The sequence below is a fragment of the Macrosteles quadrilineatus genome, unplaced genomic scaffold (assembly GCF_028750875.1).
Source record: "Macrosteles quadrilineatus isolate MER2022 unplaced genomic scaffold, UCM_ALF_1.0 Scaffold_4__1_contigs__length_99947679, whole genome shotgun sequence".
Taxonomy (NCBI): domain Eukaryota; kingdom Metazoa; phylum Arthropoda; class Insecta; order Hemiptera; family Cicadellidae; genus Macrosteles; species Macrosteles quadrilineatus.
In genome coordinates, this window is record NW_026542597.1 from 30,214,817 (window position 1) to 30,231,738 (window position 16,922).

The 16,922-nt window shown below is 33.2% G+C and overlaps 1 protein-coding gene across 1 annotated transcript in view; it reads left to right on the plus strand.

Moving 5' to 3' along the window:
• Positions 1–301: 301 nt before the first annotated feature.
• The window catches only part of LOC128991497 (liprin-alpha-1), a 73,131-nt gene continuing 56,510 nt past the window's right edge, over positions 302–16,922 (plus strand). Inside the window, exons 1-3 of the mRNA XM_054414423.1 lie at positions 302–524; positions 6,126–6,227; positions 12,529–12,693. Of these exons, the coding sequence (XP_054270398.1) occupies positions 348–524; positions 6,126–6,227; positions 12,529–12,693 (444 nt within the window). The 5' untranslated portion in view covers positions 302–347. The remainder of the gene's footprint in view (positions 525–6,125; positions 6,228–12,528; positions 12,694–16,922) is intronic.

The window sequence follows — 16,922 nt, forward strand, 5'->3', positions numbered from 1 at the left end:
CTAACAAATACCAATACCTTTAAGATATGCGATGATACGGTTAATGTTCCCCTGTCTAGAAATTAAAAAATGATAAGGTCCATCAGGCAGAACAATTTTTTTTAATACTCGCTTCAGTAAAATAATATGAAACCTAATTTACGACTTCCAATTTTATTTTTTTTTAGTGTAATCTTCTCTTCATTTTACCCACACTCAGGGGTTAATCTCTTAGCGAACTGAACTAAAATCGTGAGGACATGTTTTTTTAAGTAAAGTTGTCGACTTCCATGGACTAATGCCAGGGTATATAGGGATATTTTAAGAGCCAAAAATGTGATATCTGTGAAAAAAGTGAAATATCAGTGATGCCGTCCCCTGGCTACGATACGACACGGCGTCTTGCCAATACAAACCAGAGCGTGTTGGCGCTACTGCAGACTGTGTGCGCAGGAGATACTGAAAGCTTTCTGCGCCAGCTTAGACTGCCTGGAAAGAATGGGATCAAGACTTGCGCCTGTGTCGTGCACTTGCTATTACTGCAGGTAGGGTACGGGAGGAAAGTAAAGTAAAGAAGTGTTTGGTATACTATATTTTGGTATTGTAGTCAGTTTTTGTGTTTTCTGAGAACTTACTGATAGACGTAATATATTTGTATTTAACTTTTGATTTTATTATTTGATTTAACCAGAGTACAAATTTTGTGGCATGACAAATTATTACAAACATGTTCCATGTAGATCAGTTCACAAGCATCCACACACTGTCAGAGTCATGTCATTTTGCATTTCTCTGATTGTGATTGAATGTCTGCTGTGATTCCGTAAAGAAGCATCAATCATCACCAACATTGAATTTGGAACTAAAGATATACAATTCAGAGGGTATATTTTAATTTTGTAGTATATTGAAAATATAAATATATACATAATATTACTGTACCGAAATTCATATCTGCCTCACCATACACTTGAGCTTTAAAGGGCAATGACAGCCAACATGAGTTCAATAATAAAACTCTCATTTATTCATGCCAACTTCACTTAACAAAACATCTGGAAACTGTGTTACTAGTGTGTTAAATCAATAAACCTGATCTTAAATGTTAAGTTAGAAGTCTAAGGTATTGTTTTCCTGGCCAGAAGACATAGAATAAGGGTTTGTGTCCCGTTTCGGTCAGGACTGAAGCAACACACGAGAAGATCATCTGTGGTCGAGCTTGGCGAGAGAGGCTTACCTAAAACAAACTATTGACGGCTTGGATAAAAGTTGATGGGGTGGGCAGACTCTTTAACTGAGGGTTGCTGCTTGTATTCATAGTCTGTGTGTATGTCCACCAAAAATTTGTTATTAAGAAATTATTTTTTTAAATCCATACAATGAAGAGGAAATGTAAGTTGACCAATACTTACTGGGGTACAATATATTTCCCTATTGCAGCTTTCTAAAAAACTTAAAAATACTTGTTAGTTTAAGAATTCACTGCAGATGAATTACTCCTTTTAGGGCTGAAAAGCAGTAGATTCTGTAATAAATTGTTGTTTTTAAAATGACAACCGACGCAGGGAGGGTGAAACGGAGGGAGACAGAGACGGACACCTGGTGTTGACAACCTGGTATTGTTGTGGTGGGTCGTATACATCAATACTTACCTTCTCTGAGTTTATTAAGTGCATCTACTGTATTATACAACTATACATTATATTGCATAGGCCTACTACAAAATGTACTTCAATCACATATTGTAAACTGAAAGTTTCTCGGTGCGTCACAAATACATATTCCCAGATATGTGTAAGTGAGAGTAGATTGGTGATAGTAAGTAAATATGGTTTTATTTCACAGTCAAATTAATCATGGTGTGACGATTATTGGGTGTCATTTTATTCCTTGCTTTGCTCTCAACTATTTTAATTTAAAGGTTTTTTTAACTGTTAACATTTTTTATTTAGTTTAAATAGCATTACTATAGTCACTTTGACCAAACTGTTGGCCTGCCTATCCAGGGAAAATTCTCTCTCAATTGAAGACTACTTCCCCGTGTTGAAAAACATTCAATTCAACATTCAAAAGTTCAATATCGGAGAATCAATATCACTCATTCATTATATGAATGAATTGTTATTATTGCTTCTGAGTTTGTTACTAAATAAATAAAACTAAAGCCTTAGGAACCAACTGTCTACCAACCTGCTGTTTCACACAATCCAAAAACTTTTGGAATGTCAAGTTTGTTGGGGTGAAGTTAAATGTGTTTAACTGTGAAACTTTGTCAAACACAGATGAGGTTTAGTGGTGGGTTCCTTCACAAAATTATTTATCGCGCTTTCCCCGATGAGAAATAATTCTTAAACTTTATCCTCCTTGTTTGTCTCCCTGTATCGAGTTAGAGTGAACTTAAGTTAACGTCGGATACTTCAGTAGGACTAAAAAGGCACATTTCACAGGCTACTTAGCGAACACAAATAATTGGTAACATGAACATACAATTGCTATAAATTCATTTTAAAATTCACACTCGTGTTTTGGCATCATAATCATGTCAAAATTGTTAAATAAATCAAATTAAATACAAAAGGCATTCATAATTTTCACATCCTAGCAAGGAATTTTGTAGCGTTTTGGATTAAATCATGTGCACCTTTCTAAAAAGCCCTCCCCGGTCCCGGTAGTATGTATTATTTACGCTCGGGAACGCATATAACGTTGACATTACTGGTGATAAGTAGCCCTAACAACAGCAGCAGGGTGTGAATCAATTGGGGGCTCTCCCCTGATCATAAATCCAAAACACCTCCTCTGCCACATTCCATATTGACTCGGCAGCTTTAAACTTCCTGTACACGTGGCTTTATTATAAGTGTGAAAAACCCCCTCTGGATGTTTCTTGTATGTTGTGACGTTTGTAGTAGTGATTCGTCGATTTTTGCATATTTTGATGCCATTTTAACACTTAAACAGTGTAGTCGAATCTCTAATGCAGAAATTATTTTGAGTTGGGTGTTTCATTTTTGGGAAGAAACCAAATATATATTTGAAATTGAACACACTAGCAATGTGTAATGGTACATACTTGTAAAGAATTTATCTTAGACGTATTTATTTCAAGTTTTTGGTACTCTTTAATTAAGCTTAAGAAGATTGAGCAACTAACAAACTAATCCATCGTAACATTTGCATATTACCTTATTAGTGAAGGTTTGCTGAATGTGTTTAAAGATGCACATATTTATTTCGGCCACGTGTCAAAATATATTAAAACCCATCAATAATTGTAAAATGCAAGGTTATTGTGTGTCAGGCTCATTTGTTTAAAATTTCATTTAAGTTTCAAACCAACAGAGCACACTGGATGGTTTAAATTTAAACCCACACTAACTATGCTTCAATAAACTTTATTGGAGTGGCTTGTGACCGTTACTTTTAATTGCTGTGAGAATCAATTGGTCGGATCAAACTGATCAACTTCGGTGTTCTACATTTATAAAATTAATTAACTTCTTTGGATGTTATTAAATATTGAATATTTCAAACGTTGATTCCAAAAAGTCGAATATTACAAATCTTAATTGCAGAAAATTACTGTGTTACCTAGTTTTCACAAATTTAAGGAAAACAAATGTATGAATCCTAACACTCAAAGGTTATAAACCATCTGTGGACTCTTGAATATTTACAGCTCTAGCTCTGAAAAATGTACGGGTCCTTCGGGAAATAGTGTTCAACTTATGTGAATTTCGTTCTGCAATAGTTATGAGAGTGTTCCATTGGACTCTCTATTATATCAATATTGTGTGATGTAAAGAAGTTGCCCTTATATCAATTAATTTATATTCATTCAGAATATGTCTATTATGTCCGAGAAATATAGATTCATTGTCGGAAGCTTTTGCACATTTTGATTCAATTTTGATAGGTATGTAATGCAGTAAACTATTTTTTGTCCATCTGTTGCCGAGTAGCCTGAATAAATTTTTGAAAATGTACATTTAAAAACGTTGGTCCTGTTGTTGTTGTAAAGTAAATTTGACTCCCTAATCCAAGCTAGTCCTGCTTCATCTTGGTTGTTAAGTTGACTTAATTAACCTACTCGTTAAATGAGTAAATCTCATGTAGTTTCAGCCCCCATCACTGATTTGGGACCTGTCATCCCTTGAAATTTCACCTGTTACACCTACCACAGTGCTCCTACCCACATTCATGGTAAACCAATTTGGCAAAACCTACTCCTTATTGTATAACTGCTTGCATTTCTGTTACTTGAAGTTAAGAATCTGTTTCTACCATTGTACGAGGTACATTCGGAAAGTAAGTTCCATTTCCCCTACTCTCCGGGGTAGCACTGCGATCGCAATTTAGCGCATGTGTAGTAGTTACTCTGTGTCAACCGGAAGGAAATTACGCCATTTTGAACTCGCTATTGTTGTCACACACTTCGTAGCGCTTGTTCGTAATGGTTAATTGAGAATCCCGCCGATTGTGAAATTCGATTGGTGATTCGTTTTCTTAATGCAAAAAATGTCAAAGCAATTGACATTCACCGAAAAAATCTGTGAGGTTTATGGGGACAATGTGATGAGTGATTCAATGGTGAGAAGATGGGTTCGACAGTTCAAAGATGGGCAAGATACAGTGCATGATGAGGAACGAAGTGGACATAAATCTGTGGTAAACGATGAACTGATTAGTCTAGACAGTGAGAAGATTAAATAAAACCGTAATTTTGCGATAAGTGCTCTTGCACGTGAATTTCTACAAGCTTCATGAACAGTAATTTACGAGATCGTTACTGAAAAACTTGACTTTCGTAAACTTTGTGAACGTTGGGTGCCTAAAACCCTTTCTGAACGGGACAAAAACCGCCAAATTTGCGACGAAGACACTTCTTCAGGGCTTTGGCTGGGACGTTTTAGACCATCCTCCATACAACCCTGACCTCCAAGCGATTTTCATTTGTTTTGCAATCTGAAGTCTTTTCTTGCCATTCAGCGGTTTATCTGCGATGAAGAGGTGAAAAAACGTGTTACCTCGTGGTTAACTACTCAGGCAGCAACATTCTACGAGAAGGGTGTACTTAAACTTGTACCACGCTATGACAAATGCCTCAAAAATCGCGGGAGTTATGTCAAAATATAGTCTAAGAGTTGTAGATTCTTTTGAAATAAATTTCTTTCTTGTATCTGTACTCGTTATTCTTTTATTTCAAAACGGAACTTACCTCGTACATATCTCAAGACATTGCCCAGGATGTATTGGGCGAGCAATAACTCTCCACCAGGAGGCAGGCAGTTGGATCATGTTTTACCATGATACAAAATGATGACAAATATGGGATGTTAAAACTTAAATTAGTTCTTACCTGTAACAAGAAACATAAATATACACTATTAAAAAAGACAATAATTTTTTGGTATCCCTTACTCTGGCAATAGTAAGCTATTTCCCCAGCTACCTTAAGGAGCTTAAATGTTTCTGCGTTATTCTTTTATCATGTAGTTAACGGTTAATGTTCTTACTTTGGAGAGTTTTGTGAACTGTTTGTTATACTGTAAGATGACAATGTGGTTGAAATGAAGTATCTCAAGAAGTTACTTATCACTTAATTGAAATTTATCCATAGCTAGATATACTATATTGTGAACAACAGGAGTAAAAGATTACTGGAATGTCATTTATAACTTTGTTACTGACAAAACCAGCCGATTCATTAGTCAGGATCATTTAATTAACACTGCAGTGGCTGCACCTGTCTTTGCGTGTACGGTTTTTGTATGGATTTGTATGTAGGCTTTTAATCTAAAATCAAATAATAGGAAAGAGGGGTTTGAACAAGTTATAATATTCGTTTTCATTAATTTTTATTGTCACTGAAGGAAATTGTGTTGACATATTTTAAGAAGGGGCTTTCCTTGGTTTCCGTTAACCTCCTCGCCGTTCCTAATATTTTAACAATTAAAAAATATACACCAGTTTAAAAAAAACAACAAGTGATAAACTAACTAATTTTCAATAAGTTTTTAACAACTATATAGTGTATACAAAATGTAGAATGAGAAAATATGAATCCACAAGATGGGTTATTTTATGGGTTATTCTATGTGAAAGGAGCGACAAATGGGTCTAACAGAGTGTGTATGGTGTTACAGGAGTTCGCCACCTTGACCAAGGAGTTGAACCAAGCGAGAGAACAGCTGTTGGAGCGAGAGGAGGAGATCTCGGAGCTCAAGGCGGAGCGAAATAACACCAGGGTGAGTACAGTTTATTGGTAAAAATTGTTACTTTTTATAAGAATTCAGACTTATCACTGACAATGTTTAAGACACAGTAAGGGCGCCAGGTCTGTACTCAATTCCATACAGTAAGCAAATGGTGACACAATAGAAACAACCCCTAAAGAATATTACATTAGCAATGCATATAAAAAGGTGGTTACATTTGTAAAGGACAGACAGCTGAAAATAATACTTGTTGAAATAAATATTTAAGACCCTACCTAAAAAGGTTTATTTTAAACTTAATTCCACTCATTAATAAGTTAATGAACTAAAAAGATCTCTTAAAAGCTTTTTTTTACAACAGAGAAGATTAAGCTTCTGTTTTTTTTTTTTTTTTTTTTACTTTCTCCCCCTATACCATAGTATATGGAGAAAGTTTTGTTTTTGTCAAAATTATCGAGTTTGAGTTTTGAGTGGATATATTCGTTTTGGGTCCCCCTGGACCCAAAAAAGTGGTTTTCGAAGTGATGTCTTTGTGTCTGGATTTGTACAGAGCTAGAGAACACACCTGTGGTACGATTTCGATTAATTTGGTATGTAGGTTCTAATCCATGGTATCTCCAGGCGTTTTTTTCATTTTTTAGAAAAAGATCCGGTTTTGATTTAACATAGTATGTTATGTTCCTTACAATTTTGATAGTTTTTTTTTTAATTTTTTATAAATATTTATTTATAATGGGGATTTTCCTATAAAACCCCATAAAATAACGGAAAAATAGGATTTTCCCAAAAAGGCCCGAACGATTTTGATAAAAATTTAGTATGTTATAGTCCTTTATATTCTGAACAAAATTGTACAAATTCCATTTCTGTAAAAATTACGGTTCAAAAGTTATTGTAAATTATGTAATTTTCCCATAAACCGCCATAAAATAACAGAAAAATCGGATTTTCCCAAAAATGGCCCGAACGATTTTGATAAAAATTTAGTATGTTATAGTCCTTTAAATTCTGAACAAAATTGTACAAATCCCATTTCCGTATATTTACTCTCACCACTTACACATGATAAAGGTTGTTGACAAACTTATGGGAGAAAGTATGTGTCAGAATGCTGATACCGTTTATTTTGTTTTTTTTTTTTATAAGAAGCCTATGGAATTCTTTATGCAGGTAGTTTGTAATTATTTCAGATTAAGTATCTATACAAATAACAAGAATGTTGTCAACAGATTGAATAATTTTAAATTTCTATGCAATTTTAGGCTAGTTTTTCCAACACTGTTTTTATATAGACATTTGTACCATGATTGAATTCACACCACAGCCCAGTGACTTCATCAAAGTATTTTCCCATTATTTTGCTGCCTAAGTTTTACGGTCGTGGCCGTGGATCATTGACGTAATAAGGCCAGTGTCAACTTTAGTTGGCCTCAAATGTCGAGATACGTCGCTATTCATCAGACTCCGATCCTATATTCTACTCATGAATATCTCAAAATAGTTATTCTGGGCTATGATTCTTCACCTCGTTGAATAGATGGTGGTTACAGCAAAGTAATAGGTGTAGGTAGTTAAAAAGGTTGGTAAATATTGTGATATGCAGTTGCAGGCATTTTGATTCTTGATACTTTGAGATAAGTTTGATCTATTAAATTTTATTTTATAAAATTGTTTTAAATAAGAAATTATGGTCAGTGCAAATGACTGTATTCGTTGACAAAATATTAGATATAAAATGTTATTTAACACAATCATGGAGAGTGGCATTGGTGTCAGAGTTTGTTAACTAACAGTTAGAAAAAAACTGTTTTGTCTTTCATTATTCAAAATGCTCTGTTATTGAATTTGTTTTTCTCTTGTTTTCATTGATAACATTATTTTTATGTTGAACTTAAAAAAGTTACAATTATTAGTTAATATTTAAGTTAAATTATTATGAAAATGTCTTCAAGTTGCAGTTGTAGAAATTTTAGTCATCACAATATTTTACTTTCGACACTTCAAAGTTCTATATAATAGAATGACAAATGATAAAGGACGACATTGAAAAATTATAGTTAGCACACCTACATTCAACCTATCCAAGAACACTCTCTTCCACCATTATTTTTGCCAGTACTAGAAAGTTCAGTTTCTGCTCAACTCGTTTAGACAAAACATTTGTTGACATTGAGGTGTGTTGGGGTTGAGTGAGGAAATGACGTTTAAAAGGTTCCAATCACATTCTTAAGCCCCTCGCTGTTAGGGTCCCAGACAAATGACAAACTCTCCTGACTTGGTATCTGAACAAGAGTAAAAGGTCTTAACAATGATTTTTGTACGCGCTTATACACACCGTTACATTCATGACATCAAAACCTAGATGATATATAGATTTCTTTAGAGGGGTCATGTTTATTTATGAACTCCTGATAGTAGTGAAATAAAGTGGTATAAACCACTGTGGAGTAACACTCTTAAACTTGTTCATACTTGAAAGACACATAAAATGCATTAATCATTTCTTTTTTTATGTTTTGATACTGGACCCAACCGTCCTTGATTCGATAAATTTAGGGTGGGTTTTACATCCTGACTAGGAGTCGGTAACAAAGCTACACGGATCATTTCACACCATTCTACACTCATCCTTCACTCATATTTAGGTTGAAATATGCACCTAGGTGGCGTCCCCATCTCAATAATTGATAATTGAATCTTAAAATACCAATATATTTCAAAATCTCCAAGTTGATACGTCCAACATATTCTCTAGGTAAAACCAACGCTTTAGTAAAGATGTATTTTTAATGGACAGTATTTCAACCAACTAAATCCCCAAGGATTGGAGTTAGTTATTGCTGAGGTGTTTGGTGTTGGATATGATTTACTGCATGAGTAATAGGTTCACTCTCAGGTGTGAGAATCACCGAGTAAGCTTCGAGTAATTTACATGGAAATCAACCTCGCGATTGTCGGGGTTGGAAGGGTTGGAATCATCATTTGATGAATGAGAGTATTAAGATCAGGGAAGTTATCAGTGTTTTTTATTCTCGTTTCTTTTATTCGTGTACAGTAGTTTTATTATAAAGGTTTGACAGCATTTTTATTATGATTGTGCAGTCTTATGTTCTAATGCGGTTTTCAGATATTGTATGGTTCTAAGAAAAATGATAGGCCTACCTAAGAATCGATCCCTCACGAAAAGTTTTTTTTTATGTCCTCCCTTCCCTTAAAAACGTTAAAATATAAGTTAAAAAATAGATGCAACTATTTACTTGTATGTTAGCTAGTTTTTCTAACCACTGTATTTTTCTAATTCATCCTAAATAAAATTACACTACTTTTGTAAGAAAATGTCCATTTAGTTGTATTCAAATACAACAGCAAAAGAACCAAATAAAATCATGACAGTTTATGGAGGTGTTTTTCGGGTCAACCCTATCTTCACTAATAGACTGTTGCCAGACGTTTTACCCTTACTATGAAGTAGCATCGTCTGTGGCTAGGCTGAGTATAAATCAGGGAGGTCCGTCCTGGTATATTTATCAGTAAGAAGATCTAACAAAATCAATTCACCACTTTAAAAATGCAGTCAATTTTAGAATCAAAATGGGTGTAGTAGAGTTTAACCACCAACAGAGTGTATTGATTACAGTTACTAATTTACAAAGAATATGGTAACTTTTTAATCGATTGAAACTGATCAGATGGCTTAAAAAATCTATAGTTACACATCGTCTATCACAGTTAGAAAAAAGAAGGAGAAAGTATGAGTAATTTAAGACTCTGGCACACTCTGATAGCGACTTATTAGAATATACATATTCCTATATGTACAAGCTCCAGCTGGTACATATAGATGAAATGTCTACTTCAGTATCCAAAAGTCAATGATAGTACCTTTCCTACAGAGTTGTCTTTGTCTTGATCATGACGCTCAACTCTTAGAAATTCGGGACATCTCTTCTAAACAAAAGTTTAACAAACCTACTATTAAATCTAGTAGAAAATTCATTCCTGAAAATTTAACCAAATTCAAAAATTATCTTGCACGGGAAACGTGGACTGATTTATATTTAGCGACTGTAGAGGAAAAATATGATGTATTTTTTAATATCCTTATGTTTTATTTTGATAGTTGCTTTCCTAAGTTAAAGTCTCGTGCCTGTTCAAAATCAAAAAATTGGATTACTCCGGAACTTAAGTTAGCTAAAGATGAAATAATACTATTAAGCCGAGAAATTAGGGTAAATAAGGATAAGTTTTTAATAAAAAAGCTAAAAGACCTGAAAAGAAGCTACGCAGCCCAATTAAATAGTACTAAACGACATTATATCGAAAGCAATATAAGAAATGCCAGTAATGTCTCAAAAACTACTTGGAATATTATTAATAGGGAACTAAACAGAAACCGAGTTCGTGAAAATGAAATCCAATTAAAAATTGGTAACTTTGAATACACTGAACCTGATGATATATGCGAAATATTTAATGATCATTTTGTAAGTTTGGTAGATAGGATTGGGGACTTGTCTTCGGGAGCTCTTGGTGCAATCTCAAATCCTGTAAATTCAGTAAAATTTTATTTAAAGCCTGTTGATGAAGCTGAAGTAGACAAGATTCTTTCTTCTTTTGAAAACAAGTTTACCTGTGGTTTTGATGAAATTCCTATGCCTGTTTTAAAAAGTGCTAAAGATGTTTTAGCTAAACCATTGGCTCATTTAATCAATTCTTCTTTCATTTCAGGAATATTTCCAAGTAAATTAAAAATCTCTAAAATTAAAACATTACATAAATCTGGTAGCAATAAGGACCCTTCTAATTACAGACCATTATCTACTTTGCCATGCTTATCAAAAATCTATGAGCGTGCCATGCATTCATGATTAATGAATTTCTTAGAAAATAATAGCTTATTTGATACTGAGCAACATGGATTCAGGCCCGGTAAATCTGTTGTCACTGCAACAATTGATTTGATAGAAACTATAATTGATGCTATTGATAATGGTGAGAGCACTGTCGGGGTGTTTATGGATATTAGTAAAGCCTTTGATAGTGTCTGCCATTCAACATTAATTTCAATTTAAAAAAAATTTGGTTTTGCTAACAATGCTTTAAATTGGTTTCAATCTTACCTTGAAAACAGATTACAATATGTGGAAATTAATCATATAAATAATTTCAACCAATTAAGAAATGTAAAATCCTCTTTGAGGTGTATCAAATATGGTGTACCTCAAGGTTCGATTCTTGGTCCCATTTTATTTCTTTGTTATATTAAAGGTCTGCCAACAGCATTAACAGATAATATGGCAAAATTGTGTCTATATGCTGATGATGCAAATTTGTTGGTTTCTGGTAAATGTTTTAATAAAATACAAGAGTCGGCCCAAAACAATCTGTTATCTATAAAAAACTACTTAAACTTCAATAAATTATTTCTCAATTTTAATAAAACCAATTTTATGTCATTCAGTACAGCACAAAAGAAAAATCCAGAATTCTGTATTAAAGTAAATGATCTCCAAATTACTCAGGTAAAGGTAACAAAATTTTTGGGTTTATTGCTTGATGAAAATTTATCATGGTCACTCCATACGGATAAATTGTTACATAAAATTTCCTCGGGTTTATTTGCCTTAAGAAATCTGTCAAAATTTTGTTCACTTGAGATATTGCTTAAGGTTTACCATGCACATATCAACTCACACATTACATTTGGTATTGAGTTATATGGAGCTACAAGTAATCAAAATTTACAAAGTATTCTAATCCTTCAAAAAAGGGCAATAAGAATCATGTTAAATCTGGATGATGAAGAATCGGCCAAAAAATATTTTCCTAAATTAAAAATTCTAACCGTTTACAGCTCATATATATTGCACACTATTATGCATGTGAGGGCTTCTGAAGACAAGGTGCCACTGCTGGGGGATAATCATAGATATAATACTAGGCATAAAGATTATCCATCCGTAACACAACACAAACTGGAGTTTTATAACAAGAAACCAACAGCTGCAGGTATTAGGTTTTTGTACCATCTACCAAAAGAAATATTTTATATAAAAAACATTAGGTCTTTTAAAAAAAAACTTAAATTGTTACTAATTGATAGAGCATTTTACTCATTTGAAGAGTTTTACAACATGTAATTACATTAATTAAATTTTCCTGTTTTATTTAGTTTAACCAAGTATTTTTAATTAGTAATAAGCTGTTTTGACGCCATTCTGTATTTATGCATATATTTCATGTAGGTATATAATGTATAAATCTTGAATAAAGCTTTTCTGATTCTGATTAATGATAGTACCTTTCCTACAGAGTTGTCTTTGTCTTGTAGTTGCTGCTGGAACACCTGGAGTGTCTGGTGTCTAGACATGAGAGGTCGCTGAGGATGACGGTGGTCAAGAGACAAGCAGCCGCACAGTCCGGGGTGTCCAGCGAGGTCGAGGTCCTCAAGGCACTCAAGAGTCTGTTCGAACATCACAAGGCTTTGGACGAAAAGGTGAGTCAAGTAGATTTATCAAACAGTTTCTCACCTTCCCTAACAACCATCATACTCGTTTATTTCTGAGGCCTGAGCATAGTTGGTAACATATCTTACATTGTCTTTCTCCTCTGTGTATCAGGTCTAAATATAGTTGGTAGTGAGACGTGAATCTTTTAACCTATAATTCAGCCACACTATACATTCTTGGTGAATACCTGATCTAATACTGTTTTGATAGGCCTCCATTAGACCTCTATGTTTTTTGTGGTTTTGTGTTGTTTTGTTATGAATGTTCACATGGTACTTACACATTGTTTTACATTGTTTAAGTGCAGTTTGTTGTTGTTATTTTTTATGAAATTGCTTCAGACAGGTTTAAAGCCATGAGACAAACCCCAATCATATTTCAAACATATGTAACTCAAGGAGTATTAAGTTATATGGAGCCTTACATGTTTCATGCTACACTAAGTTTCATAACTAAGAAGCATAACTAAGTTAAAGTTCCATGAAATTCAATCTATACACATTACCCCTTGTAATTGTGCACACCCTGATTGAGATTTGGGTTTTGCTTGAGATGTTTTGTCATTTACTGAAGTTGAAGTAACAATGAATCAATCACTGAAACATAACTATAGCAAAATTTCAGTAAACCCATCTACAACTTAAATGAGTGACAATTATTGGTTACCGTATTGGAGAAATGTTAGCAAATTCGGTTTGGGTACTATTAGGTATGAAGTAAATAGTAGGATTAGGTTTTTACACTGGTTCTTAAGTAATTGAATAATACTGGCTACAAACTTTGGCTCAACAGACTTGCATGTAAACATTTTACATAAGAGGAACGACATTTTCCATGTAGTTTAAAGATAATATTACCTTCATATCTGTTTGCTCATAATTTAAGCTTCCCCAGTTTGGCTTGGTTTGACAGATAAATACTTCAAGTCCAGTGTTATCCCAAAATGAATTAAACTAAAATCTACCAATTTTGTTACTTATGCTTTAGTGAATGTTCATAATACACTGCTTTCTATGTAACAACTATTTATTAAAAGGTACTACTATAATTAAGTGGGGAACAACACACTTATAATGTAAATAAAATACTCATTCAATGTAAACTATTCAAAGCAGGCGTAAAAGGTTTTAAACGTAGGACACAAGTAAAGGCCTTTTAATAAGATAGGAACTAAAAGCCTCAGGCATTTTCTTCCTCCCAAACACGTTAAAAGTTTGGCAGTTGTCTCTGAAAGTTAAAAAGTCAAAACAACCCTTTCAAGAGTAGTAATACTATTTGATCACGAGGGAAATATATCTGACGGCCTATTAAACATTATAATTGAACACATAAAAATCGGGTTTTAAATTATTTCTGCATAGGTTGTACAAAACAAAATTTGTTGCGATATTTTTTTGTTGTCATTTTATACATTACTAAAACAGTCATATCACTACAATACACTAAAAATAACTCATAGTTCTAACATTATTATCATGCAAACAGCTAATATGCTATGCATATGGGCTGCAAAATTACTTTTTGAAATAAACTCTCTCCTTTCTTTCTGCCCAAAAATGAATATCAGAATACTCATACATCACACATTCAGCCGCTGACAACCTTTTATTGTTGAGTCTAGGAGATAAGATGCAGCCGAGGTTTATTCAAATGCTTTCAATATGTGCAGATGCAATCCCTGCTCTTATTCTTGCTCTCATGATGGATTCACCTGATAACGTTTTGACAAAGGATTGTCACTTTTGATGTGGAGATTTATTTTATTTTTTAGACTGCTTATCAAATATACTTAACTGGTACAGTAGCATTGTAGAAAGGTGTGGAATTTAAAATTATGATAATTTTTTTGTAGTTTAACAATTGCTGTAAATAATTACTGAGCTACTTACTAGTAGTTTTCAGATTTTAGTGACAAAAATATTTTTTTAAATATATGTTTCACTTCAAAAAATTCTTAATGATAAACATTTTTCCAAAAAACATTTAGAGATGAGTGTTTTAGATCAAAATACTTTCAATAGCGAATATTTTATCTTTTAGATGCATATTTTTGGGATGAAACTATTTTAAAAGATGAATACTTGATTTCATCAAAATGTAATTATTACTTCTCGTATCTTGTAGGATAATGAATGACTTACGTTTATCAATATTTAACATTCTTTGTGAAGTTATTAATATTTATTTGTTTAAAGTTCAGTGAGGAATGTGTTTTAAACCAAAGTACAACTGATTTTCAAAATTATTACCATTGTTTTATATTTTGTATAGAACCCCTACCAAATGCGTTCTGAGGATTAACTATTAGAATACTCTTGAGTTAACATTTGAATGTGGATGAAATTATAGTTTTATGTCCCAGGTTAGGTGTAAGGGCTCTAACTTAACCCAAATAAATAAAATATTTTTCATTTAATTTCAAAGTTAAGATAAAAAAAGTTGTTATTAATGTTGAAATGAAATGAGAACCATGTTTTTTTTACTCAATATCATTCTACAAGGGCCGCAGGGGAAGGTATTGGGGCGAACAAGTCTTTAATTAGTGTTCTCCCTTATGGTGACTGAACTACATTGAGGGCGCAGAGATCTTTGGGGAGGCTGATCTAAAGGGGATAGCTCTCAACTCTCTCACCGTCAAGTTTTTATCTTAGTCTTACGATTGATTGGAACCTTCTCAGTTTTGGGGTGAAAAAACACTGAAAGACTTTCCATTGAATGATGAAATGAATTTTTACCCTTGTAGGGTGAGGATTTTAAGAAGTTATTAAAACTCTGTTCGAATATTGCAAAATTTAAGTTTTTTTAATTGAACACCTAGTAATAACAATATATGTGATGACTACAAGTATTAAATTTGACTAAATAAGTACTTACATGTTTTAATATTTTTTTTAAGAATCATTAAATCATACTGTACATTAATTCATAAAATTACAGTAATAATATTTTCATGACTTTTTTGTGTCACTTATTAAATGAACAAACTCTTAATAAGTTTTATTCCAAACATTTCAAATGTACGAGATGTTGGCTAAATTCTTTCTTGTTGGGTGAACATGAAGAATTTGTTTTGAAATAGAATTGCTTTGAAATATTTCTTTATCAACGGAAAAGTTCAAACAATCTAAGGATTCCTAATAAAATATTCAGAGGAGCGAAAAAGTTTAATTTATTATAAATTGCTTGTGTGCTTATTGTACTTCAACTTAATACCAATATGTAGTGTGCCTTTATTCACATATAAGGGTGAATATTCTACAAGCTTTACTAATTTAAAAACACAATCCTAAAATATTTGAAACAGTCTCCTAGTACCTTTATTTTTGTGTCTTTCAAAATCTACATTTTTCTTACTGTTATATCTTACTTATTTAAATAAATTTTTACTGTTGTATGTTTGAAGTGAAGATTTACATTCCCACTTGGCTATTATGAGGGTTTGGACAATTCAAATCGTAAAAAAATGCCATTGGTGTCGAAACCCACAGAAAAAATAAATGTAAAAGTGGTTTTGGTGAGAAGAATAGGTTAAAATCAAATCAATTCTCTATGACTTTTAAATGTGATTATTCCCTGACCTTAAGGGGCTAGGAGACTATCTTGCCCAAAATACACTTAAGCTGCATGCCCACTGGGTCGGTATGGTACGGCCGGTACGGGATTTTTCAAAACTTAAAAACATTTAACTATGAGCATGCACCCACTGCAATGTCGTGATTTTTTAAGTATTAAACAAAACTTAACATCATCTTCCATAAGGTTGGGAACAAAGTTGAATTCACCACAAATCAACCTCTCCCTATTGATGTTGTGAATCCAAAACCTGTTTCTTAACCAAGTATTCTCCTCTTTTTCTATTAAAAATGCACTCACTACCACCCCAAACTGACTTCTGTTTTGGTGAAAGTCGTATGGAGGACAGTGCCGAACGCCTGAACAACGGAACGCACAATCCAGTTTGAGCACCCCCTCTAAAAAATTCTGAGACGGCCGTGTCAACCCTACCAACCCAGTGGCTTTATCTAGATAAGAAAAAATGGACAAGGGAAATAAAAAGATTCTCAGACAAGTAAAGTTATTTCTGTATTTTAATCCCACTTTTTAAGTCTTGCATTATTTTCAGTCAAGAGATTTTTGAAGCATTTTTTTTTATAAGAAATGTACATTCAACTAAAATCATTCTCATTTTTGCATACTTTGACCACATCTTCAACTT